A 25,689-nucleotide genomic window follows, 5' to 3' on the forward strand; every position below is an offset into this window, starting at 1 on the left:
ACTGCTGGCAAGCCCTGGCCAATGCACAACAAGCACAGGCTGTAAAAATCAAACCAGTAAAATACATTGTTCCTGAAAAGACTGGTAGCCATGTGGTAATAAAGGGTTTCTGGCTCCTTTGTTATAAAGTGGCAAAAGAATTCTTTTGAATTTAATAAGTGTCACTTGTGTACTTCCTAATACAATCATTTGCACATCTGTTTCAGCCACTAGGTTTAATAATCACTTTTTTTCTTTTTCTTAGTCATTTGTAATATTTTGTAGATGACCCCATGTGTGTGACACCAAAGACCAATTTTTATAAAGATATGGGCATGGAAAATTTCCACTGTGATGCCATGAAAATTTTTTCCTCTAGTCCACATTGATCTCTCATTTTTCCTGAACTGTAACTGCACCAAGCAAACTTTGCATTGAATTTTCTAATTGTTGTACCATCTAGTTGAAGTGAGCAAAGGGGAAATTTCTTGGGACTGACACTTTTTATTCTTTACCATCCTCTACATACACGCGCACGCGCGCGCACACACACACACACACACACACACACACATACACACACACGAGTGTTAAGTAGAGAGCTGAGCATAGCAAAAATCTCAACAAATACATGTGGGCTGGTGGGAAGGAATGAGAGCAGAAGAGCCCTCAGCTCAGAGAGGACACTGCCCTGCTGAATGTCCCCGACGTTCTTTACCCACTCCCCTGTTCCTTCTGCTAACACTTACATAGTATCTGCTTTGTACTCAATCACATGCCTGGCAGTTAACAGGCATCATAGCACTTAGTCCCCGCAATTTCAACATGATATACAAAGAATTTAGTCAATTACATAAACTGCTCAATTTGTTTCCTTTGTATGATAAAGGCCAGATCTAAACCCAGGTCTGGTTATTTGTTCACTCATTTATTCATTCATTCATTCTCTATCAGATACCAGGCATGTTCTTGGAATTATGCATAAAAATTACAGCCCTAACATTAAGGTCAACCCTTTTTGGTGCACAGTGTGAGGACTTACAGAGGAAAGCCAGAACAGCAGTGGTGCTTCCTCTCTGCCTTCAACACCTTCCCCCATCACACCCCCTTTTCTCCTTGTGATGAGAGGCACACACCCCAGATTCCAGCTCTTCAACATGACTAGGCAAAGGCCTAACATTATGTGTGGGACCTGGTTGATATTATCTAGTTAACTATAGATAGCAAGACTCAGTAGGCTGACCAGAAAGATGAATTCACTGACCTGTTGTTGTTGTTTAATCCCCAAGTATACTCTGGGGAAGCTGGTGAGAGTATAACTTAAAAGTAGTCTTAGATGTTTATTTAGAATATAAAAGCTGAAAGAAACCTTAAATAGTAAAAAATGGCCTCACTTTCTAAATGAAGTGATTCAGGTCCAGAGAAGTTAGGAGACTTGCTGAAGGTCAGCAGAGATGGAACCAGAGGCCCAACCTGACTCAGCTTTCACTCTTTCCACTACCCTGTCCTGCCTCAGAGAAGCAAACATGATTTTGGTTTTTAAGACAGCCATCACACTTTACTTTTTTCTTGGTAGAAAAGGTAGGTGGCAGAAACCTTTAGTGGAAAATCTAGAAACCAGCATAACTGAAAGCAAACTGCAAATATTTCTAACAGTGAAAAATGATAAGGAATGCATCTTTTAGACTGAAACATCATGGATCCCCACAATCAGCTGAGAGGCAGCAGTGTGTGGAAAGTGCACAGGTTTTGGAACTGGATCAGCACTAATCCTGCAGGGCACTTATCTTCTTCACCCTATTTCCTTATTTGTTGAATGGATTCAGCTACACCGTTCTGAGGATGAAAGGAGAAAATGTATGCGAAGCTCCGTGTGCAATGCAGTCCCTCCATAAATGCTGTTTCCTTTCCTCTTTGCTTTGACAGAAAATATTGCCCAGGGTCCTGGAAGTCAATTCTTCAATGACAACTTCTTTCATTTAAAAAGAACTTAAGGTCTTAAAGAGGCAGCTGAGAATCATAAGATGTGGTGGGTGGTGGTTGAGATGGTATCTACTGCAGAAACACCCCCACTGTAGATGTGGTTTGCCTATATGGGGGTGGGGGATGTGGTGCTGCTGTGGTGCTCAGACACGCATGTGCAGCAATTTCCTGCTGGCAGTGTGATGCAAAGCACAGGAAACACCACCTCTACAGTGTGTCATTTTCAAACCATAAAAGACTAAAATTACATGTGTGTGTATGGCAGTGTTCTCTTAGATGGAGGGGGACAAGGCAGAAGAGGGAGAGAGAGACAGAGACAGAAGGCAGTGGTGGGGGAGGGAAAAATATCCATCCTCATGTCTGCTTCCCTGCTGGTTTGGGCAATGTCTCCACCCAAGAGTTAGGGATGCAGATGAGGAAAACTTGGGCCTAAAACTTATGGTTACAGGGACAGAGGTAGCAAGAAAGACAGCTGTGGTGGCAACAGTGGCCTGGAGCTGGTATCATCTCAACTGGACTCCAGAGACATCACAAAGGATATTCCCCTGTGCCCAAGTCTGTATTCTACCACTAACAGGTTGACGGGTTTAGGAAACAGGCATTTCCCCTACAGACACTCAGTTTCTCATCCATGAAATCAGGATGGGAGTTAACACATAAATCATCTCCAAAGTGTCCGGCATGAGCTTGGATGTGAACAATTTAAAGCACTGAATGTACTGAAAATGGCAAAGAGGTTTCCTTTTGAATGTTAAACATTACGTACAGTGCTACTGAAAAAGGGTTCTGCGATGTCTGAGATTGTGGGCAACACTGCTGTGATCCATGAGTGAAGCCCTCATGGCTATAGCCCAAACAGAGCGAGCATTTGAAAGAACAGTCTGAATTTTAGTGACAGGTTTGCCTTTTAAAAGATGGTTTGCTCAGGCTAATACTATAATTATGTAATTGGTGTTTCCAAAATGCAAACTAACTAGAACTGGATGCATTATAAAATCATATTAGAAAAACAAAATTTAGATTTTAAATTTGCAACTGATAAATGAATAAAGGCCACTAGATGGTAAATTCCTTGAGGCTGAAATCATGTTTTCAGTCATCCTGGAATTCCCTTCACATTACAGTACAGAGTTGTTTCTTGCACTTAAAAGGTGCTCAATTAAATTTTACTGCATTAAATAATAGCGTTTGGGAATCACTTCTTATTAAAAAATCAGACAGCACAGGTGAAGTGGCAAATAAGAGAATTTAAATGTATCCATCACCTATCACATGCCAAGAAAATTAAGAATTACTTTACTTAATCCTGACTTTCATCTTTTAAATTTGGTATTATAGTCATTCCCAGTTTCTGAGATGAGGTTCAGAGAGGTTAAATAACTTGACAAATGAACCTTACATAGTTGATTAGTGGTGGAGATGGGATTTGACTCCAAGGTCCATGAAAGGGAGTTCTTGCCCTGTATTATGATTTAGTTTTTACCATTTCTTCATGGAAGAAAAATAGCAATGAGTAGCATAAGGCAGAGGGAAAAGCACTAGACCAAAAAAAAATTTTTTTTAATCATAGCTTTGGCACTTACTAGCTGTGTGACCCTAGGCAAATCATTTGCCCTCTCTGGGCTTACCTCCTTTCCAAAGTTGTCAAATTGTAACTCTGATGGAAGAGACAAAGACAAAGGGCTGAGGGGTGGCAAAGGAGCCCATGGTGTAGCATTTTCAGAGACTCAGTTCTGGCCCAGAAACAGAATAGCTTCAGAACCATTCCCACAAGACTCTTAGGTCCTAAATCAACAAAGGGACAGAGCAAGATTCTCCTTGGGTAGAACAAGTCATGAGCTGGGCTCTTACAGTGTCCACAGGCTGTGACTTCATATCCACCTGCTCTCTGTTGGTGCATACTGCCACTCCTCCACAGACCTAGGACCTTGGACCTGCCGATAGCTAAGTCCACAAGAGCTGCTTGGTGCCCAAGAAGAAGGTCCCCCAGAAAAGTGGTAGATAGAACTTGAATCACAACAGATGTTGTCACCTCAAGCCTTCTTCCTATCATTTATTTAAAAGCAAAAAAATAAGGACTGCACCCTCAGAAACTGCTAGGACACCCTCAGAAATAACAGACCAAAGGACAGTCTGCAAAACCAACACTGCCAAGAGACTTGCAGCATTTTTCTGGTGGCTAAAGATTAGCTGGTACTTTATTCCTAAATGAGTATAAAAGTCCCTGCCTTGGAAGTCTGGGGGTTTCTATGAGAAACTTAAGAGAACTATGTTCCTGAAAAGGCTTTATAAATTCTGAACGGATAAAGCAATAATGGTACCAAGAGGTTGTAGAAGATTAGTGTCACTCCTGTGCCCCAAGGAGACACTGCTCAACACCTGCTGAGAACACAAGCAGTGCACAGTGCAGGCACCCGGAGCACAGCAAGTGGCTTGAGGGAAAGAGCATGATCCCAGTTTCATGATTACAGTTCAGTGTCCCGCCTCACACCACACCACCTTCTTGATTCCAGGTCCCAGGATGGACTGTCTGAGGAAGTCTTAAAGGATGAAGACTTCCCTCTCACTCTGATACCTACTGTTCATATGATGTTAAGCAAGTCACCTGACCCATCTCAAAGTCAATTTCCTCACACATCAGATGAGATAATTACATCCCACACAACAATGTGCGAGTGCATAAGAAATAAAGGGCACATTATGCCCTTTGCAACTCATTAAAAAGTATCTCTGCACGAGTTATCACTAGCCCCCATCACACAGTCTGCAGTGCTTGAAGGAAATTTTAGTATATTTTTTATACAACATCCATATCCAATTAATATCAAAATACAGGAAACAGTGCAAATAAATCCACTGTTCATAGTCCTTGTGTTCCAGGAAGTAAGAACATGGCTTATGCCCTTCTTGGTTAACTCCTGTGATGGGGACCATAAAGTTAGTACAACTTGCATTCAAGAAGCCTTTCAACAGCTTTCAAAGCCTAAGATTACACAGATAGTAAACAGCAGAGTTTGGACTATGCCCAGTTATTCAGCAGGCTGGTCCAGTGCTCTTTCTACCACAAAGGTGAGTGAAAGTGGTAGGAATGTTGACATGGAACATTTGGGCTCCACCCAACAAAGGTACTGTGTGAAGGTTTCCACTCCTCTTTGGGACTCAAGTCTAATGAAAATCTGAGTTGTCAGAGAGTACTATCAAGTTTTCTATTAAAACCGATACCAACATTTCTGAAAGTATGCAGACATTCGAGCCACTTCTCAAATGTCTTTTAAAGTTTTTAGAAATTTAAAAAAATTCTAAATTAGTTTATGATTCAGTTAAAAAAACACAGACTCGGTTTTAAAAAGTAGATACAAAAACACACACATATGGATGTAGATATATGTGTTTGTACCTGTTTCATTTTTAACTCAGTGCTTAGGAAGTTAAAGGAGTGCAGGTTTTCATTTTGATTTTTTTTTTCTGTTGAGACGAGGGGTCTAGCTGTCTGCCCAGGTTGGTCTCAAACTCATGGGCTTAAGTGATCCCCCTATACAGCCTCCTAAGTAACTGGGACTTCAGGCATGTGCCACTGCGCCTGGCTTAAGTTTCTAATCAAGACCTTATTTCTGGCAGACATTCAATGGAGTAATTTAAAAGACATGAGGAGGGAAGAGTTCTGTCCAGGAAGTAAACCTAAAATTGGAACCTATAAGTTTAGGCTTCAAGTCAGAACTACCACTTATGGTTGAAAACAAAACCAAAAAAACGCCCTATTTTCTCATGCCCTGCCTCTTCCTTCCCTCATGCCTGAGGAGTCCTCCGTCTCTTACCTGACTCTCTCTTCTTCAGTCCTCTTCAGGGCAGCATCCCGCTGCAGAACCTTCATAATGGCCTCTTGTTCCTCCTCCGTCAGGAAGCTTAAATCAATCATTTTGAAAAGTGAGCACAAAAAATAGTAGCAACGAATGTGGCTTAAAATTCTCCGGGCTCAACAGTCAAGACTAACCAGAAAGATCAAAAGGTTCAAAAATTAAATGAAATAATATCTTGCTCAGTCCTGTGGCAAAAGTCTTGTTTTTGCTTAGCAAAAGTTTTGGGGGGATGACAGCAGAATCCTAAGTGCCCCTTCCCATGAGGCAGTAGCGGTCAGTGGGATGACCTCGCGAAGAGGCTTTCAGGAGGATGCTGCGTTCCTTGCTAGTGCCTTCCGAGCATTCTTGGCATGCGCCCTCTCTGGACCAGTCTGTCTCAGACGCAGTCTATTCTCTCTCCAACTGGTCGTCAGTTTGGTGAGTGGCAGCAACATTGGAGTCTCCAACCTGGCAAATCATGAGACAGCAACCAGAGAGAGAGTCAGAGACAGTTCTTATAAGCACTGCTCAGTATTACAAGATTTTTAAAAGACCATACAAGATCGTCTCTGAGATGAGAGAAACCAGTTCTGCCAGGTTCCTGAGCACGTGGTAAATGGGTCACAAATAAGCTTCAACCCAACTCCAGACTGCCAAGATGGAGAGCACACAAAAATGCCTGTCAATGTTTAACGATCACCTGAGTAAAGGATGGTTGCAAAAAAGCAACTAGTTCTCCACTAACTCCCAGCTGAAAAGTGAAGCTAAAGGTAAGAACAGGGAGATGTGATTTCAATTATCAAGTAATTATGGACAAGAAGCTAGAAATAAAAATCATAAATGCTCACCCCTTCACAAGTAGGAACATTCTACTGGAGTATAACTGAACTCTGTTCTGACAGGAGAACTAGTATTAGATAGAGGTAGTTGGCAGGATAGTGAAATTATTCACCTAATTGCACCTCTAACCTTTGCTGGGTTTGAGGAAACTACTAATCTTGCCTCCCTTCATTTCTGAATACTTGCTGGTATGTATATACAAACTGGGAAAAAGGAGGAAAGATAATTTCAAAACATCGCCCCATCTACAGCAAGCATTTTTTTTAAGTTGTTGATGGACCTTTATTTTATTTCTTTATATGTGATTCTGAGAATCAAACTCAGTGCTTCACATATGCTAGGCAAGCACTCTACCATTAAGTTACAACCCCAGCCCTACAGCAAGCATTTTTAAGTAGCAACATTGGTAGGAATCCTACTTTCTTGAAGCATCTTAATGCAATTGAAATGAAAACGTAAGACAATGAAATGAAAAAGGACAGACAGGACCTGAGAAATTATCTACTCCAGGGTCTAGGTCCTTCTAACAAGTGCAGTGCTACACATTAGGAGACACTCAAAGCCACATGTATAGTAAATTTGAAAGCAGTCCCACTGAAGAACAAAATAGTGTGTATACTACTGAGTGAAGTTTATGAACAAATTCCTTGCAAAATGTACCTTCCGGGGCTGGGGTTGTGGCTCAGTGGTAGAGTGCTTACCTAGCATGTGTGAAGCATTGGGTTTGATCCTCAGTATCACATAAAAATAAATAAAATAAAGGTATTGTGTTAATCTACAACTAAAATAAAATAAAAAAAAAAAAACTACTAGGAAGTATTCGCCTCTACCACTTGCTACTATAAGCCATTAAGCAAATTATCTACCATTCTGAGGTTTTTTTTGCTCATTTTTACCTAACATTAAGATATCCTTTCAGGTTGGATATTTAATCCTTAAAATAAAATGATGAATTAAAACAGCCCATAGCTTGCATCCTGCACCTAAACTAGTTACTAAAATAGCTAGCTTCCTCTCTGAGCTCCCACTTTTGTTCCATCCTACTAAATAAGATTGCACTTGATTATAAATTTTTCTTTCCTCATTTGTGTTATAGTTTTTTTTAACCTTCCCCATGAAGTTTGGACTTAATGGACAGAGAGGTACTCTGATGATCTTTGTTTTCTTTTCCTACAGTTTTTACATATTGCCCACAGTGACTACTTAATTAGATACTAATACATTACTTCAATCTTTTTAAAATTTAATGTACTTATGAATGTTATTGCCTCCTTGTTTGTCTCAAAAACTACCTATCCTTCAGGAAGGATCAAATTTACCACCGCCAGGGAGCCTTCCCTAACATCCATAGTCAGAGTTAAGTGGTGTGATAGATTAAGTTACTATTCCTAACTCCTCATTCCCTCAGACCTGAGCCTGACCCACCTATAGAAGGACCACTCCAGCTGACCTACAGACATAAAAGCAAGAAATAAACACGTGTTGTGGGAAGCCATTGGAGTTTGGGGGTTGTTATACAACACATTTGTAGCAGAAACTTGATTGATACAAAAGCCTTCTCCTCCATGTACATATTTCCACTACTATAATGCTCTGCTTTCAATCCCTCCTAATCAATTCTAAATATGAATAATTGAGTAATCCAAATATGCAAATCACCAGGACATGGCCACCTCAATTCTTCCTTTCTTTCATGTGCAGTAACTTCCTCAGAACTCAAAGGCGAGCAAGGATGTGGATTTAGGCTACATTCTGGGAACTGCGTCCCCAGTGAGGCCTTGCCCTGCCATCTGCTTCAATAGGAGATTATTTTTAAGTTCAAGGAGTGGTGACAGGAAGAGAGCAAAGGAGACAAACAACTTAAGCGGTCCAGCAGTGGTGACTGAAAGGGCTGCTGAAGAGGGAAATGCTGGTTTCCACACCTTCAAGAGCAACTACAAGCTAAAGTGCACAAGTTTCTAAGAGTTAAAAGTTCTCCCTTAGAAAATCTTTGCCACTCATATTTCAGATAAAGCACTAATTTCCAGACTATATAAAGAACTAAAAAAAACTCTACACCAAGAATACAAATAACCTAATCAACAAATGGGCTAAGGAAATGAACAGACACTTCACAGAAGATGTACAAGCAATCAACAGATATATGAAAAAATGTTCAACATCTCTAGTAATAAGAGAAATGCAAATCAAAACTACCCTAAGATTCCATCTCACCCCAATTAGAATGGCGATTATCAAGAATACAAGCAACAATAGGTGTTGGAAAGGATGTGGGGAAAAAGGTACACTCATACATTGCTGGTGGGGTTGCAAATTAGTGCAGCCACTCTGGAAAGCAGTGTGGAGATTCCTTAGAAAACTTGGAATGGTCCCACCATTTGACCCAGCAATCCCACTCCTTGGCCTATACCCAAAAGACTTAAAATCAGCATTCTACAGTGATGCAGCCACATCAATGTTCATAGATGCTCAATTCACAATAGCCAGATTGTGGAACCAGCCTAGATGCCCTTCAATTGATGAGTGGATAAAGAAACTGTGGTATATACATACAATGGAACATTACTCAGCCATAAAGAATAAAAAAATTATGGCATTTGCAGGCAAATGGATGAAATTGGAGAATACCATGCTAAGTGAGATAAGCCAATCTCAAAAAACCAAAAGATGAATGATCTCACTGATAAGTGGATGATGACACATAATAGAGGGTGGTAGGGGGCAAGAATGGAGGAAGGAGGATAGAGGAAAAAGAGGGGTGGGAGGAGTGGGGGGGAAGGAAAAAATAACAGAATGAATCAAAAACTATTACCCTATTTAAATGTGTGATTACACACACACACACACACACACACAAAAGTTCTCCCTTAAGGTAAGCTGTTCCAAAGGCAAAGGACAATATTCTCATTTTTCTAAGGAATGAAGGGCTAGAACCCTTTTCTTCCTAGCCAAGGGTCACTACCCAGCCAGATTGCAGGAGAGCACTCAGAGGGCAAAGGCTCTTCAGTATCAGTGTTCACCCAACTCCGGCTATTGTGGATGATGGCTAGCTGGAAACTAAGTGAATATTTCACTCATTCCTTCAACAAACTGAGAGCCTGGCATTAATGTACACACTGGAGATGCAACCATGAATAATACTGAAGAAACTTTCTGTCTTTGTGGAACTCACATGTTACTGGGAAGAGTATACGATCAAACAAAATAATAAAAAATACAATTTTTAACTGAAAACCTATAATAATTAAATTATATAACATGTTGGAAGGTTATAAGAATGATGAAGGGAATCAAAGTTTGGAAGGGAGAAGAATCATGTGGGAGAGTGGGAAGAGTTGGACTTTTAAAGATTGGCTCGGGTAGGTCTCATTGGGAAGGTAACATTTGAACAAAAACCTGAGAGAGAAGAGGAAAGAAGCCATGCAGATATGAGGGTTCTGAGGTTGAGCATGTCTGGCTATTCAAGAAAACTCAAGGAGGCCAGCGCTGGTCAGCAGAGCATGCCAGGAGAACAGGAGGAGAGGTCGGAGAGGAAGTGGGTCAGGCTCTGTGAAGCATTGTGAGGACCATAAGATTTCTGGCTTTTACTTTGAAATGCAGCAATGTTAATTAAGGGCAGGAAAAAAAAAATAAGGGAATAAATACCTGCCTGGCACTTTACACCTATCACCTCACAGAATCCTTACTCCAAGGAAGGTTTATTTCTATGTGTCTCCGCAAAGAGAATGAAGCCAAATGAGGTATTTGCACCAAGCAAAACTGACATTTGCCAATGATTTTGTCAGAATAAACCACCCCAATGCTGACATCTAATTTAAGGCTCCTCTCCACTTGGATTCCTCAAACTAAAGAAGAACAAAACTCTTCAGTGAACCCCCATTCTCTTAAGCATTAAAGAATCACTAGCCCACAGCTGACAATCAGCAAGGGATAATCTTAATGCAAATCACAAGGATGAATTTTGTCTTCTACAGTGTCTGTGATTCTCACCAGACTTTCACAATAATCTCCATAAGAGAGTGAGTATACCCAAGTCTACAGGGATTACTGACGTGTTTGCCGAGGGAGTAGTTGCTGGGCTAAGCAAAAGTTCTCCTTGCATTCAGCTCTCCCACCCATCTTCTGCATGCTGTTGAAGATTTTCTAAAACCCAGATCTAACCAAGCAACATTTCGAGTCTTTAAACTCCATCAACTTCCCACTGCCATGAGCTAACACTAAAAACCCCTAATGCGGCCTGTGAACTAGGACCTCTTTCCTCTCCAAGCTCTTTTCCTTGCACTCAGGCATCTGCATTTTAATACCTTTTGCCTTCAGGCTTTGCACACGCAGTTCTTCTTAGAATACCTTCCCTCTTGGGTCTTAACCTCAGTGCCATTTACTGGCCTTCCCTAACCTTTCAAGGCCAGGTAGGTACCCTCCTGTGTGCTACATAAGCACCTGATTTCCTCTGTCACAGTACTCATCACACAGTCTTAAATCCCTGTCTACTCATGTTTGTCCCCCACAGTTTATGAGCATGGTTTGGGTCTCTGAGTGCTTTGTATATCCAGGATCTGCCACTCAAATATGCACAAAAGTATTTGTACACATTAAATAAATAAATACACCCAGGTGGAAAGGGATTGAGCTCCTTACTTCCCCCTAACAAGAACCTGACAGGACTCAAGGGCCTAAAGGTAAAAAAATCAAATCCATATTTATTGGGTCCCAGCTCTAGGTCTTGCAAATGAGACTGTGGTTTAAGTCACATGACTAAGTCTCAATTATCTTAGGTGTATGATGAGTACATTCCCTTCCTTAGGGAGATTATTGTGAAACTCTGGTGAGAATTCAGGATACCATAGAAGACAAATATGAAACAACAAGCAGCAGTAGGGACGGCAGCATAGAAGAGAAATTTGAGTTTCAATTATAGGTTGTGCTCAATTCCTATTTGCCAAGTCATCCCTGTCATACCACATCTGTAAAAGCCAATCCTTCTCTTCTTGTCAACTCTCTAAAAATTAAACAGTTGGCACTCACCTTCGATGGATCAAGGAGAAGAGCTGGGTTTAAAGCCCTAATCTCAATCATCTCATCTAACCAAACACAGGTTCAAGGCCCATTAATAAAAGATTTTCTTTCTAATGTGCTGTGCTGTAAGGAGGGGCCCAGAAAGCATCTTCTGTCCGAGACAGCTGTTGGTATATCAAAGCCTACAGATTCCAAGGAAGGGGAGGGAAAACTCGTGTTAGCAGTGACTCTCACATGATGAGTTTTGAGAAGAGAAGCAAACTGTTCTGAAAGTCCCATGACAAGGAGAATAAAAACTTAAAAGAAAAAATCTAGGCAGTAGGAAAGCAGAAACAGACAGGCTTTGAGTTGGAGAGAATGGTGCTTGGCAAAAAGGAAAACCCCTGATCAGTGGGTTCATCCCTAGTGGTAACACAAAATCAATCATTTCTAAAATTAAATGCTTTGTAAACTTCCTAGATCCACAATAGCATCAAAGGATGATGGAATAGTCCACGGGTGTTTCAGAAGAAGCCAAGGATGGAGTAAGCTGAGTATGACAACCAGAATCTTTGCTTGTCTCCTTCCCAGCAGAAAGGTCTGCCCCCAGCATTCCAGACAGGTGATCATTAGGCCACCAGGCCCATGCTACCAAGCTGTGAGTGCTAAGGGTGGTAACCGCCTTGCTGGGCTGCTCCATTTCTCAGGCTCACTGGGTATCATGATTGACCTGCCTGGAAGTTCTGTTTCATCCTGTCCTCTGGAACCACCTTTAGTTAACTCCCTTTCATATAACCACCTAAAAGAAAAAAATGTTTCATGCTCTCCCTGAGTTGTCTTTGTTCAGACAACTTTAACTATTCTTCCTTTAATTACTTTTCACATGATGTTTTCTAAACCTCTCATGATCTGGGTCATTTTCCCCCAGACTAAAAAATGAGGAGGTAGTGCTAAGTGCATTACACTAAGTATGATCCCAGGTAATTGGTTTGACCACCCAGAAAGGAAGGTATTCACATCGTGTACACGAGAACACCAGAGCTCAGGGAATGAAATAACGTGTCTAACGTTGCCCAACCAAAATGTAATCTGAACCCAAGTCTAATGGTTTGAAGCCAGTGTTCTTGATCTTTCACCGAGTCACCACACTCAGAGCTAGATAGGGGCAAAGAGGAGACCAGAATCCAGGTCTTCCTCATTCACACTTCTCTTTTCACTGTATTCCCCCTCTGTACATTCTGTTTACTTCTTGGTTACTTCCCATGGGTAACATGAATTGGCTCTCAAAACATGGTGCTACTCAATAGGAATAGGAAAATGATTGGGTCCTTTGGGTTTGTTTTATGGGTAGACAAGAAAATACCAGATAGAAAAAAAAAAAAAAAAGACCTGTGTCAACATGCAGGTATTATATTTGTTCCATGGCTTCTTACAATGGTATAGATTCCTGGAACCAGAAACTATTACTAAAAGGATTGACTTGTTATATGATTATACAGAAATATATTTATGAAAAGCCATTTTGCCCACACATTGTTGGGAAACAATTGCTCCATGAATATGTTCTTGTTTCTTCATGGTCAGGGCTCTCAGCACTCTTTTTAAAAAAAAAAAAAAAAAAAAAAAAAAACATAAAATCACTCATCCTAACAAATTGGGCTTCTTGAGAAGGAAGAATAAACTCTTGTAACTGGTTTGATATTGCCTCTCAAAATAATATGAGTTGAATAAATAAATAAAGTAAATAAGTGAAATGAACTAATGAAGAATGAAAAATGAAATGATACAGATGGAATAAAATATAATATACGCATCTAATAATAGGTTTATGTTTTACCAAGGAGGGAAAACTGAACATTCAAAGCTAGTAGCTATCCTCAAGATCAAAACTCTTCACTTTGGCTTTGGCAAAGATTCTCCCAAAGGTAGAAGCTTTTTTCTATTTTCTTCATTTCCTCCTGCCCGGGAATTTTGTAACTAAAGAGTCAGCATCTCCTAGTAATTGGTTTGGTAATCTTTAACTAAAAATAAATAAAATAGGGTAAAAAGAGAGTATTATTTTATTTTTAGATATACAAGACAGGAGAATGTATTTTGACAAATCATACATACATGGAATAGAACTTCCCATTCCTGTGATTGTACAGGATGTGAAGTTACACTGGTAGTGTATTCATATATGAACACAGGAAACTTATGTCTGATTCATTCCACTGTCTTTCCTAGTCCCATCCCTTCATTTCCCTTTGTCTAATCCAGTGAACTTCTATTCTTTCCTCCCTGCCCCTTACAGTGTGTTCACATCTTACACACCAGAGAGGAAAAAGGACTTTTTATATGTGGCAGTTCCCCTATTCTTTAATCTCATATTCAAACCTAAGGATAATGTTCCTGGGCTTCTGAAAAGCTTAGCACAGTCATTTCTTGGCTTCAAGTTTAAACTTAGGGTACCCACAGGAATCAGAATTTCATCTAAGCCCCAACCAAGAGTAAGGTAATGGGGTCACGTGAGGAACACAGCATCACACACAACTAACCTTCATTCGTTAAGGACTAATAAAGGAAGCACATACCAAGTATGAGGGGGTGGTAAGGAGACACAAGGATTTAGGAAGGAGATTAAATGAGGTATACCTTGGAGGAGAGTATTCTGGGCAAGAGCACTGGACTGTGAAAGCAGAAAGGTATTCAAACAGAATACTGGTATCTTGAGTATTGGGTATTAAAGATTAACAGTGACAGAGGTTAGACCCCGAGGGCTCAAATGTCAAAACAGGGATTTTTTTTTTTTTTTTTTTTTTTTTTTTTTTTTTTTTTTTTTTGCAGTGGTGGGGTTTGAACTTGGGGTGCCTCATGCATATTAGGTAAGTTCTCTACCTCTGAGCTACCTCCCCGGCCTAAACCCAAATTTTTCACACTTGAGAAATGTGCTAGAATCTTCCTTTTAATCTATTTCTTCTTTATGTATCAGGATTACAAGAAAGAAAAACAGTGAAGAAATAAAAAAAACTGGGAAATGGACAGCAAACGGTTCATTTGTACACCTCACACCTGAGCTAAAAATTCAAATCAGATCTATAAAAGGGATGACTTACCTTTGACAGCATATCAAGAAGCTGCTTTGCACCACAGTAGAGCAGGGGTTCACCTGGTACTGCAAGAGCTGCGTGTAAAAGCCAAAGCCTTCATAGACACCTACGGAGGCCTATAGAGCTTGGGAAACATCTTCGAAGTTCTACCTAAATTCAAAATACCAGCTCCCAGCACAGGCCCAGATTCCAGTTCTGGAAGAGGGCAAGTTCTATGTCCTGAAGGTTCTGATACTCTACACAGTCCCTGCCTTCAGAGAGTTTACATTCTGGAAAGGACGACAGGTATTAAACAAGCCCAAAGGAGCCCTACAAAGTAGAAGAGCAGAGGGTTACTAAATTTTAACTTGGGGCAGGGGAGGTTGATGTGGTCTTTGGGGCACTTTGGAAGACTTCCTTCAAAACATATGATCTCTGTCAACTGCAAACTCCACAGTGACAACTAAACTGAGAATGTTATAGCTTTAATTCTATTTGTGATGTTTCAATAAAACAGTGGTATCCAAATCTAGCTGACGAGTAGCAGATTCCCAGACCTCGCTCAACTTACTGAATCAAAATCTTCAGGATTAATGTCCAGAAATCTGCATTTTCTAAAATGTTCCCACATAATGTGGATATTTAGCTGGATCTGGAAATCAGTTATGAACAATTCCCAGTAGGCCAGAAATGTCTAATAACTGACTGGAAGCATAGCAATTAGCCAAAGTTGAACGCATTCATTTATATGTGTATTGTTTTCAACTGTGACAAGAGCAAACAAAAATCAAGCAGCGGAATCACAGTCATAACCAGTTCTTTGTGCAGATAAAACTAAGACTAATTGCTTAAGGTCACACAGTTGCCTGACTTAGAGCCAGGACACCCAGGGAACCTCTTATCTTCCAGGACATATACAATGTCAACATAAATAAGGATTTGCAAATGGGCTAATAAATGAGTTGAGCTGCATTTCACAGCATTCCTGAAACCAGCACAATGACAGAAAGCAGAAATTACAGATAAATTCTAGATTTAATTATTTTCTAGATTTCAAATTCAGAAGAAGGGAGTGGAGGAATCAGCTGATATATTAACTAGACTGGAATTAAACCCAGAATCATAAAGTTAACTCAACTGTAGCTATCAGCCCCTCAGAATTTAAAAGGACTAAAGAAAGCCTCTCTTTGGGTATAATTATGTACATTCCTACTCAGCCTGGGATAGAGAGTCTCTCCAAAGGCACTAACTCAAGGGTTCCCAAAACCAACTGTGCAGTAGTATCACCTGAAAAAATATTTTAAAAATCCCAATTCCCAGGGTTTTTCACCCTCCCTTTCTGCCAAGTGGTTCTCATTTACCTGATCTGAAATGAGACTCCCACCTGGGATATTTTTGTCAAACGTGCCCACATGATTGTAACATGCAACCAGAGTTGAGACCACTGAACTAACTTTTGGACCCTGCTCAAATACAGGAACAAGTGATGAAGTAAGCAAGGAATTCAGGGCACAAAACATAAGGAGGCAAGGTCATTGAGCTCAGCACCTATTCCTGCAAACACCCTGAGAATGAGTGCATTCTTAAGAGGATGGGCACCAAGGACCTAACATTTAAGGAGACACTCTAAGGGTGCTGCAAGAATAGTGTCAACACTTACATGATCTTGTCTCTAAAGACTGTGTACCCCTTGTCCCTCCCCAACTCCACCCTAGTCTCAGACCTGCTCAAATCTCTCTGGTCAGGTCATTAATTATCCCATTAAAGATATATCAGTTTCCTAGAATGTGCAAGGTCTTCCTAGATTCACTCCATTCTTTAAAGAAACACTTATTTTGAAACTAATATAGGTGGAAAATGTGTGCCACATTCATGTGCCTCTGACAGAAGAGACTGCTGTAGAATAGAGGAACACACTGGCTTTCAAGTCAAAAAGCAATTGGATGAGTATTATCTTTTGTTTTTTTATGAGGGGAATACCAGGGATTGAACTCAGGGATACCTAAACCACTGAGCCACATCCCCAGCCCTATTTTGTATTTTATTTACAGGGTCTTACTAAGTTGCTTAGCACCTGGCTTTTGCAGATGCTGGCTTTGAACTAGTGATCCTCCTGCCTCAGCCTCCCAAGTTGCTGGGATTATAGGTGTGTGCCACTGTGCCTGGTAGGTATGGATCTTTTACTGGTTCTTTAGCAGTTCCCCTAAGAACTCTGGGTTCATTTCTATACCACATGGGCAGCAAAACCTACCTTGCAAGGTTACTGTGACGATGATGTTTGGCTGTAAGTAAAACAGTTGGGGACACATTGAATGCTCCCTCAACTTCTATTGACAAGAAATCTCCAGCACTGCACTACCCAGTCCTATTTTCAGCCTTTCTGCTGTTGCCCTTCCCATTTACCTCCCTAGACTCACCCCTTCCTTATCTCACTCCATTTTAAGAAGGAGTTGAATTCTTGGTTTCTACAATCCCAAACATACCCATTCCTGCCAGTGGACTTTGAGGAGGTAAAAGATAATTTTTTGGTGGGGAGTTGGTAGTAGAAAGGTTGGGTGAAAGGATCTCATTCCTAAATCACTAATTTTTATTCTAAATCTTCTCATTTTATGCTTTGAATCCCATTTTAGAAAACCAAAAGCCAAGAATTTGACATCTTGGTCTCTGGTTCTACACTAAATGCCTCCCTCTGATTCCTCCCCACCTCCCCACCCCTGCACCCCAGTACCAGGCAGAGAAGATTTGGCATTTCTATATCCCCAGAATGTAGCATGGTGTCTGGCGCACAGCAGGTGCCTCATTAACTAAATAAATGGAGGACAGAAAAAAAGACAGTAGCAGAGAAAAAGCAGGACAATTCAACGGAGAAAGAAAAAAAAAAAAGAAAGATTACAAGGGAGGCACAAAAAAATTAACAAATTATCTTCCATAAATGCATTTTTCACTCTGTGGTAGGCAGACTCATAATCTTCCAAAGATCCACATCCTAATCCCTGGAACCTATGAATAGGTAGCCTTACATGGTAGAGGGAATTTTGTGATTATATTAAGGATCTTGAGTGAGGAGATTACCTATCCTACATTATCTAGGTAGACCCACTGTAACCACAAGGCCTTTACAAGGAGGTAGGAGAGGTTTGTTTGCTCTCCAAACAAACCCCCCATATTCGGAAAACAGGAGGGGTTCACAGGACACTCTAGAAGACACAAAGAATACTCTCACTTCACCTGCCTTCATAAAGTCCCTGAAACACAAAAGACCTTGTGTTCTCCTTGAAAATATCAAGAAATCACAGGCACATCCCCTGAAGGAGTCTTAAGGAATGTCCAGCTTGATATCTGTGAGGCACTAACATGCTGCCAGGTGGCACTCTCCAGTAAAAGGTGCTATCATATGTAATTAACTAGAACCTCCTCTGCCCAGGCATCATGCTAGACTCTTCATACGTATGGCATCCCTGAATCTCCCAATCATCCTCTGAGGTAGTTATAGTCCTGAAGGACATTCACCACATGTGACAGGGTGGGAGAAAAAAACCAACAATATCTAAAACTGCATTTAACATTAATATTAAATGTCAAAATGGGAAGCAGCAAATATCTCAGCCCCAGCTTAGTTTTCCCTAAACTCCAATCCCTTACTTATTTCCAGGCCAGCCTGACTCGGACTCACTCAGCACAATGCCTCATAGAAGGATAAAAGCCCTAATGAGCAAATCTCATAAAGTATTCAGCTGGTCTTTTGGAGAAAAACAGCTGGAGCTGACCTTAGGAATTCCACTAATTCCCCCTACCACACATTCTAAAAATAGCCAAAGAGAATTTTCAGCTGGTGATGGCCTTTCCTTTAAAGGAAATAATATGCAAAAAGTCATGCTGGGGTCATTAGCCCAAACCATGAAGTCCCCATGATAAATCCCTGACCAAATGTTCCTATGAGAATCTGTCTTCACAAGGTCAACAATGGAATTTCATTATGAGGGTCCCCTCCACCCCTACCCCACCCTGCTCTCCACTATATAAAGACATACATTATCAACCACTGATTTCCTACGTGACCCTGAGAAACTCACCTACCCTTCCTTGGTCTCAGTTTCCACATCTATAAAATAAAATCCTGGGCTCTGATCTCTCAGTTCTTCTCCCAATTTAAAACTTCCTGGCAAGTACATTTATTCAATGTCTCCTCACTACCTCAGGATCAAATTTAAACCCCTAAGTGTTACACTGGCCCCTCTAGATCTAACCCCTGAACCTAACTCTACATTGCCCCCTACACAGTACTTTGAAGTTCCTTAAGCTTCTCTCTCACACCTCTATGCCTTTGGAATATGCAGCTCCTCTGCCTGCAGGGCCTTTCCCCAGCTGTTTGAGCTCCTAGTCATCTTTCAAGACATAGTCTGGTCCCCCTCCTTTGGGAAGATAAGGCTAGCCCCTTCTTCACAAGTTGGGTTAGAGTCTCCTCTGCAGTCTTACTGGACTCTGCATTACAGACAACTGTCTGTTTACATCCCCCTGGCTAGCCTGAGCTCTCCTCAAAGATAGAGATACCATGTCCATCTATGTATTCACAGCACCCATTTGAACCTGCTACTCCATGTTTGGTGATATCATACCAAATTTTACCAAAGTACCACTTTCATTTTATAATGTTATTACAAAATACCAGAAATTTATTTATCTATTTAAAACATGTTTTCTCTATTCAAAACGAAAGACTTTGCCTTATTAGGAGAAATATATATAGCTGGTCAGAATTGTGACACAATCATTGCAGAGTTTAAATATGTACATCACATTGTCCCTGAGAAACTTCTCTTTAACTGAAAACTAACCTCCCTTTAAACTAACTTTAAAAAGCAATTCAAAGTTAGAAATGATGTCCAACTTAAGTGTTTTCTTTTCTTTTACCAAAAGAAAGGAAAACTTCCAAAAGGAATAAATTATACACCAAGCTTTCTGAAATTCTCAACCAAGCCCTGGAAAATTAAATAAAAAGCAGCAAGAAAAAAATGTGACTGTGTATAGAAAATCAAATGCCTTATTAACTGCTACTAATGTTAAAAAGTATGTGCACAGGCTGGGGATGTGAACAGCACTTGCCTAGCATATGCAAGGCTGTGGGTTCGATCTCCACTATCACATACAAAAAATATATGCATGTGTAATAGAAGATAAACTAATTAATGCAATTAATTGGTAGGACTTGAACTTCATAGAAAAGTGTTAGAAGAAAGAGATATTTTATCTTCCTCTAATTCCTTTTCCCAAGGTATTAGACATATTTTTTGCACATATTATCTCTACCACCATAAGCACTAGTCTGCATTTAACAGATGAGAAAACTGAAGTTCATGGAGGTTGCCTAAACCCATGTTGCTTCTAAGCAAGAGTCAGAATTTGAACCCAGATCTACCAAGCTCCAACATTCTTCCTGACACACCAGGAAAAGTAGTGGTAAAGGTGGAAGAAAGGGATAGGCACACGATGCCCTGAAAAGTAAACCAAAGATGCAAGGATGGCTGGGGTTTCCCTCAAATCCCCACACTCCCCAAACACTAAGCTTTGCAGTACAGAACACTGTTAAACATGATGTATAATACAACCAGTTGCAAAGAGATTTTTATTCTTTATATGATCTCAATTTAGCATACAAAAATAACTCAAAGTGTGGGGAGTAGGTAGGAGGTATGTTGCAGCATCAGGGAATTTATTTTTCTTAAATCTTCATGAACTACAAAAACCCTTGCACTGATCTAGGAAAGAGCTTTATTGTATTAGTGAAGCCTCAAAATGTCTCTGAAGGCAGGCACAAATGATCACTGACACTTCCTTAGTCAGGGTCAGTCCATGTTCAGCCTAGAGGAACAAAACTCTTGGTTCTGATCCTTGCTCTGCCACTATGACTGAAATCCGCAGTTTCGTTTACTTTTCTGGGTGGTCTCCCCTTTAAAACAAGATGTTAGAACACTGATCACTCAGGTACCCTCCAATCATTTTTCCCCTTCATGGACATAAAGTGAATGATAAAATGAATACCAATACCACCACCAAGCTAGCTGAGAGAGAAAGAAAGGTAGGGATAGGATTTTGGAGAAAATAAGTCATCCTGCTGTTCACTTCAAAAAGGTTTTTTAGAAACTAAATACTTTTCATAAGATGTAGCTATAGTGAAGGAAAGGGTGATAATCAGAAAAATAGGTTATGAAAATGGGTGAAAAGTCCTCTTTCCTTTTTCAGTCCTTCCCCTCCTCCAATCTCCCTTTCTCACTGAGAGTGTCCTGTTTGGAACTAGAGGAGGCACAGCAGATACAACTCTTAAGTAGTAAGACCTGGATTCTGTTGTCAGGAACATTTTGGCTCCAAACTATAGATATGTGTCCCCATTTGCAGGATGTTGAAAGTTTACAGTGTACTTCAGCACATATGCTTTTCACAACAGCCTTAGGAGGGACAGAGAACAGGTAAGAATCAGGTCACTGTAATTCCCTTCTATAGAAGTGGAAACTGAGGCTCAGTAAGGACAAGGCTTAGCCAAAGTCACACTGATGTTAAGTGACAGAGCTGGGAAGAAAACACATTTGCAAAGGAAGAACTGGAGACATCAGGGTATATTAAAGTGTCAGTTAACTGGGTGATTAGAGGGGAGGTGAATCACTAAGGATAAGAATTAAGAAGGGCCGGTTCTGGTGGTGCATGCCTATAATCCCAGCAGCTTGGGAGGCTGAGGCAGGAGGATCCTGAGTTCAAGGCCAGTCTCAGCAACTCAGCAAGGTCCTAAGCAACTCAGGGAGACCCTACCTCTAAATAAAATATAAGAAGGGACTGGGGATGGAACTCAGTGATAAAGCATCCCTGGGTTCAATCCCTGGTACCAAAAAAAAAAAAAAGACTAGGAAGAGGTGAGAACTGACTTAAACTTTGGACAGGAGCTAAACTTTAGACAAACCACATGCCAACTCACTGAATCCAATGTGAAAGATAGGGGACAGTACTACTCTGAAGAGGGAGGGGTACAGAAAGATAAAAAGATGTCTACATTAATTCATACACAAAATGCACTGTCTTCCAGTTCAGAAGTGGACATTCTTTAGACACCATCAGTGAGCTGCCTGTGTATTTTTTCTGGGAGTAGAAGTGGGTGACCTTATTTTTTCCTTGGCACTCATGATAGGTACCAGGGAGAGGGCTCACATGGGGCTAAGATGAAAATACGTGACCTTGGCTTTTTTTTTTTTTTTTTGGTATCAGGGATTGAACCTTGGAACACTTAACCACTGAGCCACATTCTCAGCCCTTTTTAAATGTTTTACTTTGAGACAGGGCCTCCCTAAACTTCTCAGGCTGGCTTTGAACTTGTGATTCTCCTGCTTCAGCCTCCCAAGCCACTGCCCACCACTCCCAGCCTATCTTGGCATTTTTGACTATTACTGTAACTATCTGGGCTAACTGGCGTTCTCAGTTAAGGTATGCCTCTCTGTGGGTGTGACTAATCACATGCTTGTACAGCAGGACAGCCTTCCCAGACTGCATTCATTGCTACCAAGATTCAAGAACGTAATTAATGAATGAACCTTTTCCTGAGGAAAGAAGAGGGAGGAGGGGAAGTGTTGGAAAGATTTTGAGGTGATGACAGAGCCTCAATGTTACAGAAGAGCTTAATAAAAGAGGCCGCAGCTCTATATATTAGATAGAATGGGGTTTAAGCCAAAAAATGCATCAGGAGACCTGGGTAGAGATCCTTAAGAGGGAAGACCTCAGACACAAAACGAATAAGAGTTAAGCTAAACTGTAGGCCTGTTTTTGATAGGGAACTTAGGTGATATGAATCCCAAGGCTTAACTCTTAGCAGAATCAGAGGTCTTACTTTTTGCTAGTGAGACTTTATAGTCAACCCTCCAGAATTCTGATTCCAATTTTATTTCATCAGGAAACACTTTAAACAATATATCCTTTGTCAAGGTTTCTGAGATGAAATTCTCAGGTGTAATTCACCCAATACAGAGTATGATAAGAGTAAATAACCCTCCCTCATGCCCACCCCACAAGCAACTAGCAAGTGGTAGAGCTAGTGTGAAGACAGGTACTCTCTGATGGTGTTACCCAGGAAGTGGTTTTGGAGTTCCAAGTTGAAGCTGAAAGTGATTTTCTACAAAAAAGAATTTAAACATCTCTTCCATCACATCAGTACCCAGCACTAACTGTGGAGTGAATCAAATCACCGAAGAGAATCAGAGATTCCACCCTAGAAAGCCAAATCACTTCCTGCATCTTTTTCAGTCTTTCTGGCATCTTGAGAAGCTCACCAAAGCCTTCTGCAGACAGCCACCAGTGGAGAATTGAAGACTTGCTTTTGAGCAAAAGCCCAATAAGGTCAGTTTAGTGAGAAAAAAGGAAGAGGACAGGCATACATGTGCTGGATAACACTTTACCTACCTACCTACTTTACACACTTTACCTACCTACCTACTTACCTATCTCTCTCTCTCTCTCTCCCCCCTCTCTTCTCTTTTCCTCCCCTCTCCCCATGTTTAGTTCTCAGTTGTTTACAAACAATTTATTAACTCTGGAAGCTGCCTCATCCTATTATTATGTATACAAAGCTGGGCTGGGTGTTTGCTAAGTGACTATAACACCAGAAGTCTGATGTCCAGGCGGTGAGTAAAATCAGGGACCCTGCCCCTATAGAAGAATAATCTAATAAGACTTATTTTGGGGGCTGGGGAGATAGCTCAGTTGGCAGAGTGCTTGCCTTGTAAGCACAAGGTCCTGGATTCGATCCCCAGCACCAAAAAAAAAAAAAAAAAAAGAATTATTTTGGTTCAGATGTAGTTTATTATTGGGAGAAATGCAGCAGGATTAGATGTGAAGCTACTGATATTTCTTAGCATACTGGAACACTTACACGGCCTTTCCATGAATCCTCAGCCCAACATTGTAAGGGAAGTGAGATTATCATTCCCATTTTACAGAAGAGGAACTGAACTCATAGAAGTGGGATAACTTCATCTGTCAGTCATTTTAAACACTGGCATATACATATATGTACATATGCTTATGTAATATAGAAGAAATATTATCTACAGACTGACATAATGGAATTTCAACTTTAATTTCAAAAATTACAAACATATGGGCCAGGAAATACTCACACACAAAAAAATTTTCCCTAATGGGGGTAGATCTTCAATAAAACGTCAAGCAACAATAGAAATCTAAAAATATTTAGGTCAAACAATCTTATCCATAACTTTGATTTCAGAAGAAGATGATAAACACTCATTTTATAAGCTTGTATTTTGTTTGTTTTTACCATCTTGGGGATTAAGCGCAGAACTTTGCCCATGCCAGGCAACCACTGTATCACTGAGCTACACTCCCCAGCCCTCAGTTTATAAGTTTTTAATTAACAAAGATCAACTGATAAATACAACCTAAGGCAGTATATGTGAGACGGACTCATTAGGTGCATCCCACTGCAGAGAGGAACCATGATTACAGAAAACTGGTATGTACTGGAGAAAGAGCACTGGGGATTAGGTAAAGTCGATTTTGCTCCAGCTCAGTCACTCCCAGTAATGCTAGGTATTTCACTTAACTTTCTGGAGTTTCTATCTCATTTGCAAAATGAGGGCACTGAGCAAGATGCTCTCTCTCATAGACCCCTTCCAGCAACAAAATGTTCTGACTGAGATTGGTGAAAAGGCACAAGTCAGACCACAGTAGAATTTGGCTACAATAAATCATGGCCTCACTCATTTCATTTTGAAGTCCAAGAGAACATTATTCCAACATTGGTAGGAGCTTAACAGTTATTTTTTCAGTAGTACTTAGGCTTCTCTAAAGAATGGGATAATTTTCAACCAAATTAAATGTCCCTATGTGACAACTGGGAAATATATATTTTGTCTTTGTCCTGGTTTCCTAATTTCCTTGGAATCACTAGAGTGATGAGTATCTTTTGTATATTAATGAAATTATTGGTAGCTGGAAGCCCCGAGGTAGCCTCAGAATAGGGGATGCTCTGAGGAAAAATTAAGTCACCATTAAAAGGTTGAGCTTCTCAGCCCAACTCCTCAACCTCTAGAGAGGAGAAAGGGGCTAAAGGTTAAGTTAAGTTCATGAGTGGTGCCTACATCATGAATTTCCATAAAAACCCTGCTGGTTTTTCTGGATCGCTGAACACATGGAGTTCCTAGAGAGTGGTGCACCCAGAGAAGGCATGGAAGCTCTGGTGTCATCTCCCATATTTTGCCTTATGCATTTCTTCCATCTGGCTATTCATCTGTATCCTTTGTAATGTCCTTTATAACAAGCTGGTAAATTTAAGTAAAGCGCTCCCTGACTTCTTTGAACCACTCCAGTGAATTAGTTGAAAACAGGGAGTGGGTGGTATGAAGTCCAATTTATAGTCCATATGTCAAAGTATATATTCCTCACTGGGAATTTCCAGGTGAGGTAAGGGCAGTCTTGTGGAACTGAGCCTACAATTGGTGGAATCTACTACTATTTCCAGGTAAACAGTGACAGCATCAAATCAGGACATTCAACAGTGTCCACTATGGAACTGATTATTTTGCTTGGAAAACCAGCACACCCGTGGGGTCACAAAATGTTCTGTGTTGCAGTGAAAAGAGAAAAGGAAAACCACATTTTAAGTTTTCCCATGTCCCTGTACCCTTGTTTTGAAAGTGAAAAGTAAACTAGTCAAAATTAGTTAATTCATTAATAACAATAAGATTATCAAAGGCTTACGTAGCACAGCCTATGCCAGGCACAATTTCACTTTAAGTACATAAACTCATTAATTTCTCACAACAACATGATGAAGTAAGCATTTTACAAATAAGGAAAACGGGCTTAGAGAGAAACTAGCAACTTGGTCAGGCAGTGTGGCTTCAGTATCCACACTCCTGACCTGCATACCATGCTGCCTCCTTGGACGAAGTCTTCATAAGTTTTTGACTCTTCTTGCACCTTTCTCTAGA

At 40.5% G+C, this 25,689-nt stretch overlaps 1 protein-coding gene across 10 annotated transcripts in view; it reads right to left on the bottom strand.

The window, feature by feature from the left end:
• The window catches only part of SYTL2 (synaptotagmin like 2), a 110,017-nt gene that overhangs the window by 60,361 nt on the left and 23,967 nt on the right, over positions 1–25,689 (bottom strand). For all 10 annotated transcript variants that reach the window (XM_079105528.1, XM_079105526.1, XM_079105527.1 and 7 more), the window contains exon 2: positions 5,778–6,266. In XM_079105528.1, the coding sequence (XP_078961654.1) occupies positions 5,778–5,878 (101 nt within the window). In that variant the 5' untranslated portion in view covers positions 5,879–6,266. The remainder of the gene's footprint in view (positions 1–5,777; positions 6,267–25,689) is intronic.

Source organism: Sciurus vulgaris, assembly GCF_902686455.1.
Source record: "Sciurus vulgaris genome assembly, chromosome: 11".
In the NCBI taxonomy this organism is placed as follows: Eukaryota; Metazoa; Chordata; class Mammalia; order Rodentia; family Sciuridae; genus Sciurus; species Sciurus vulgaris.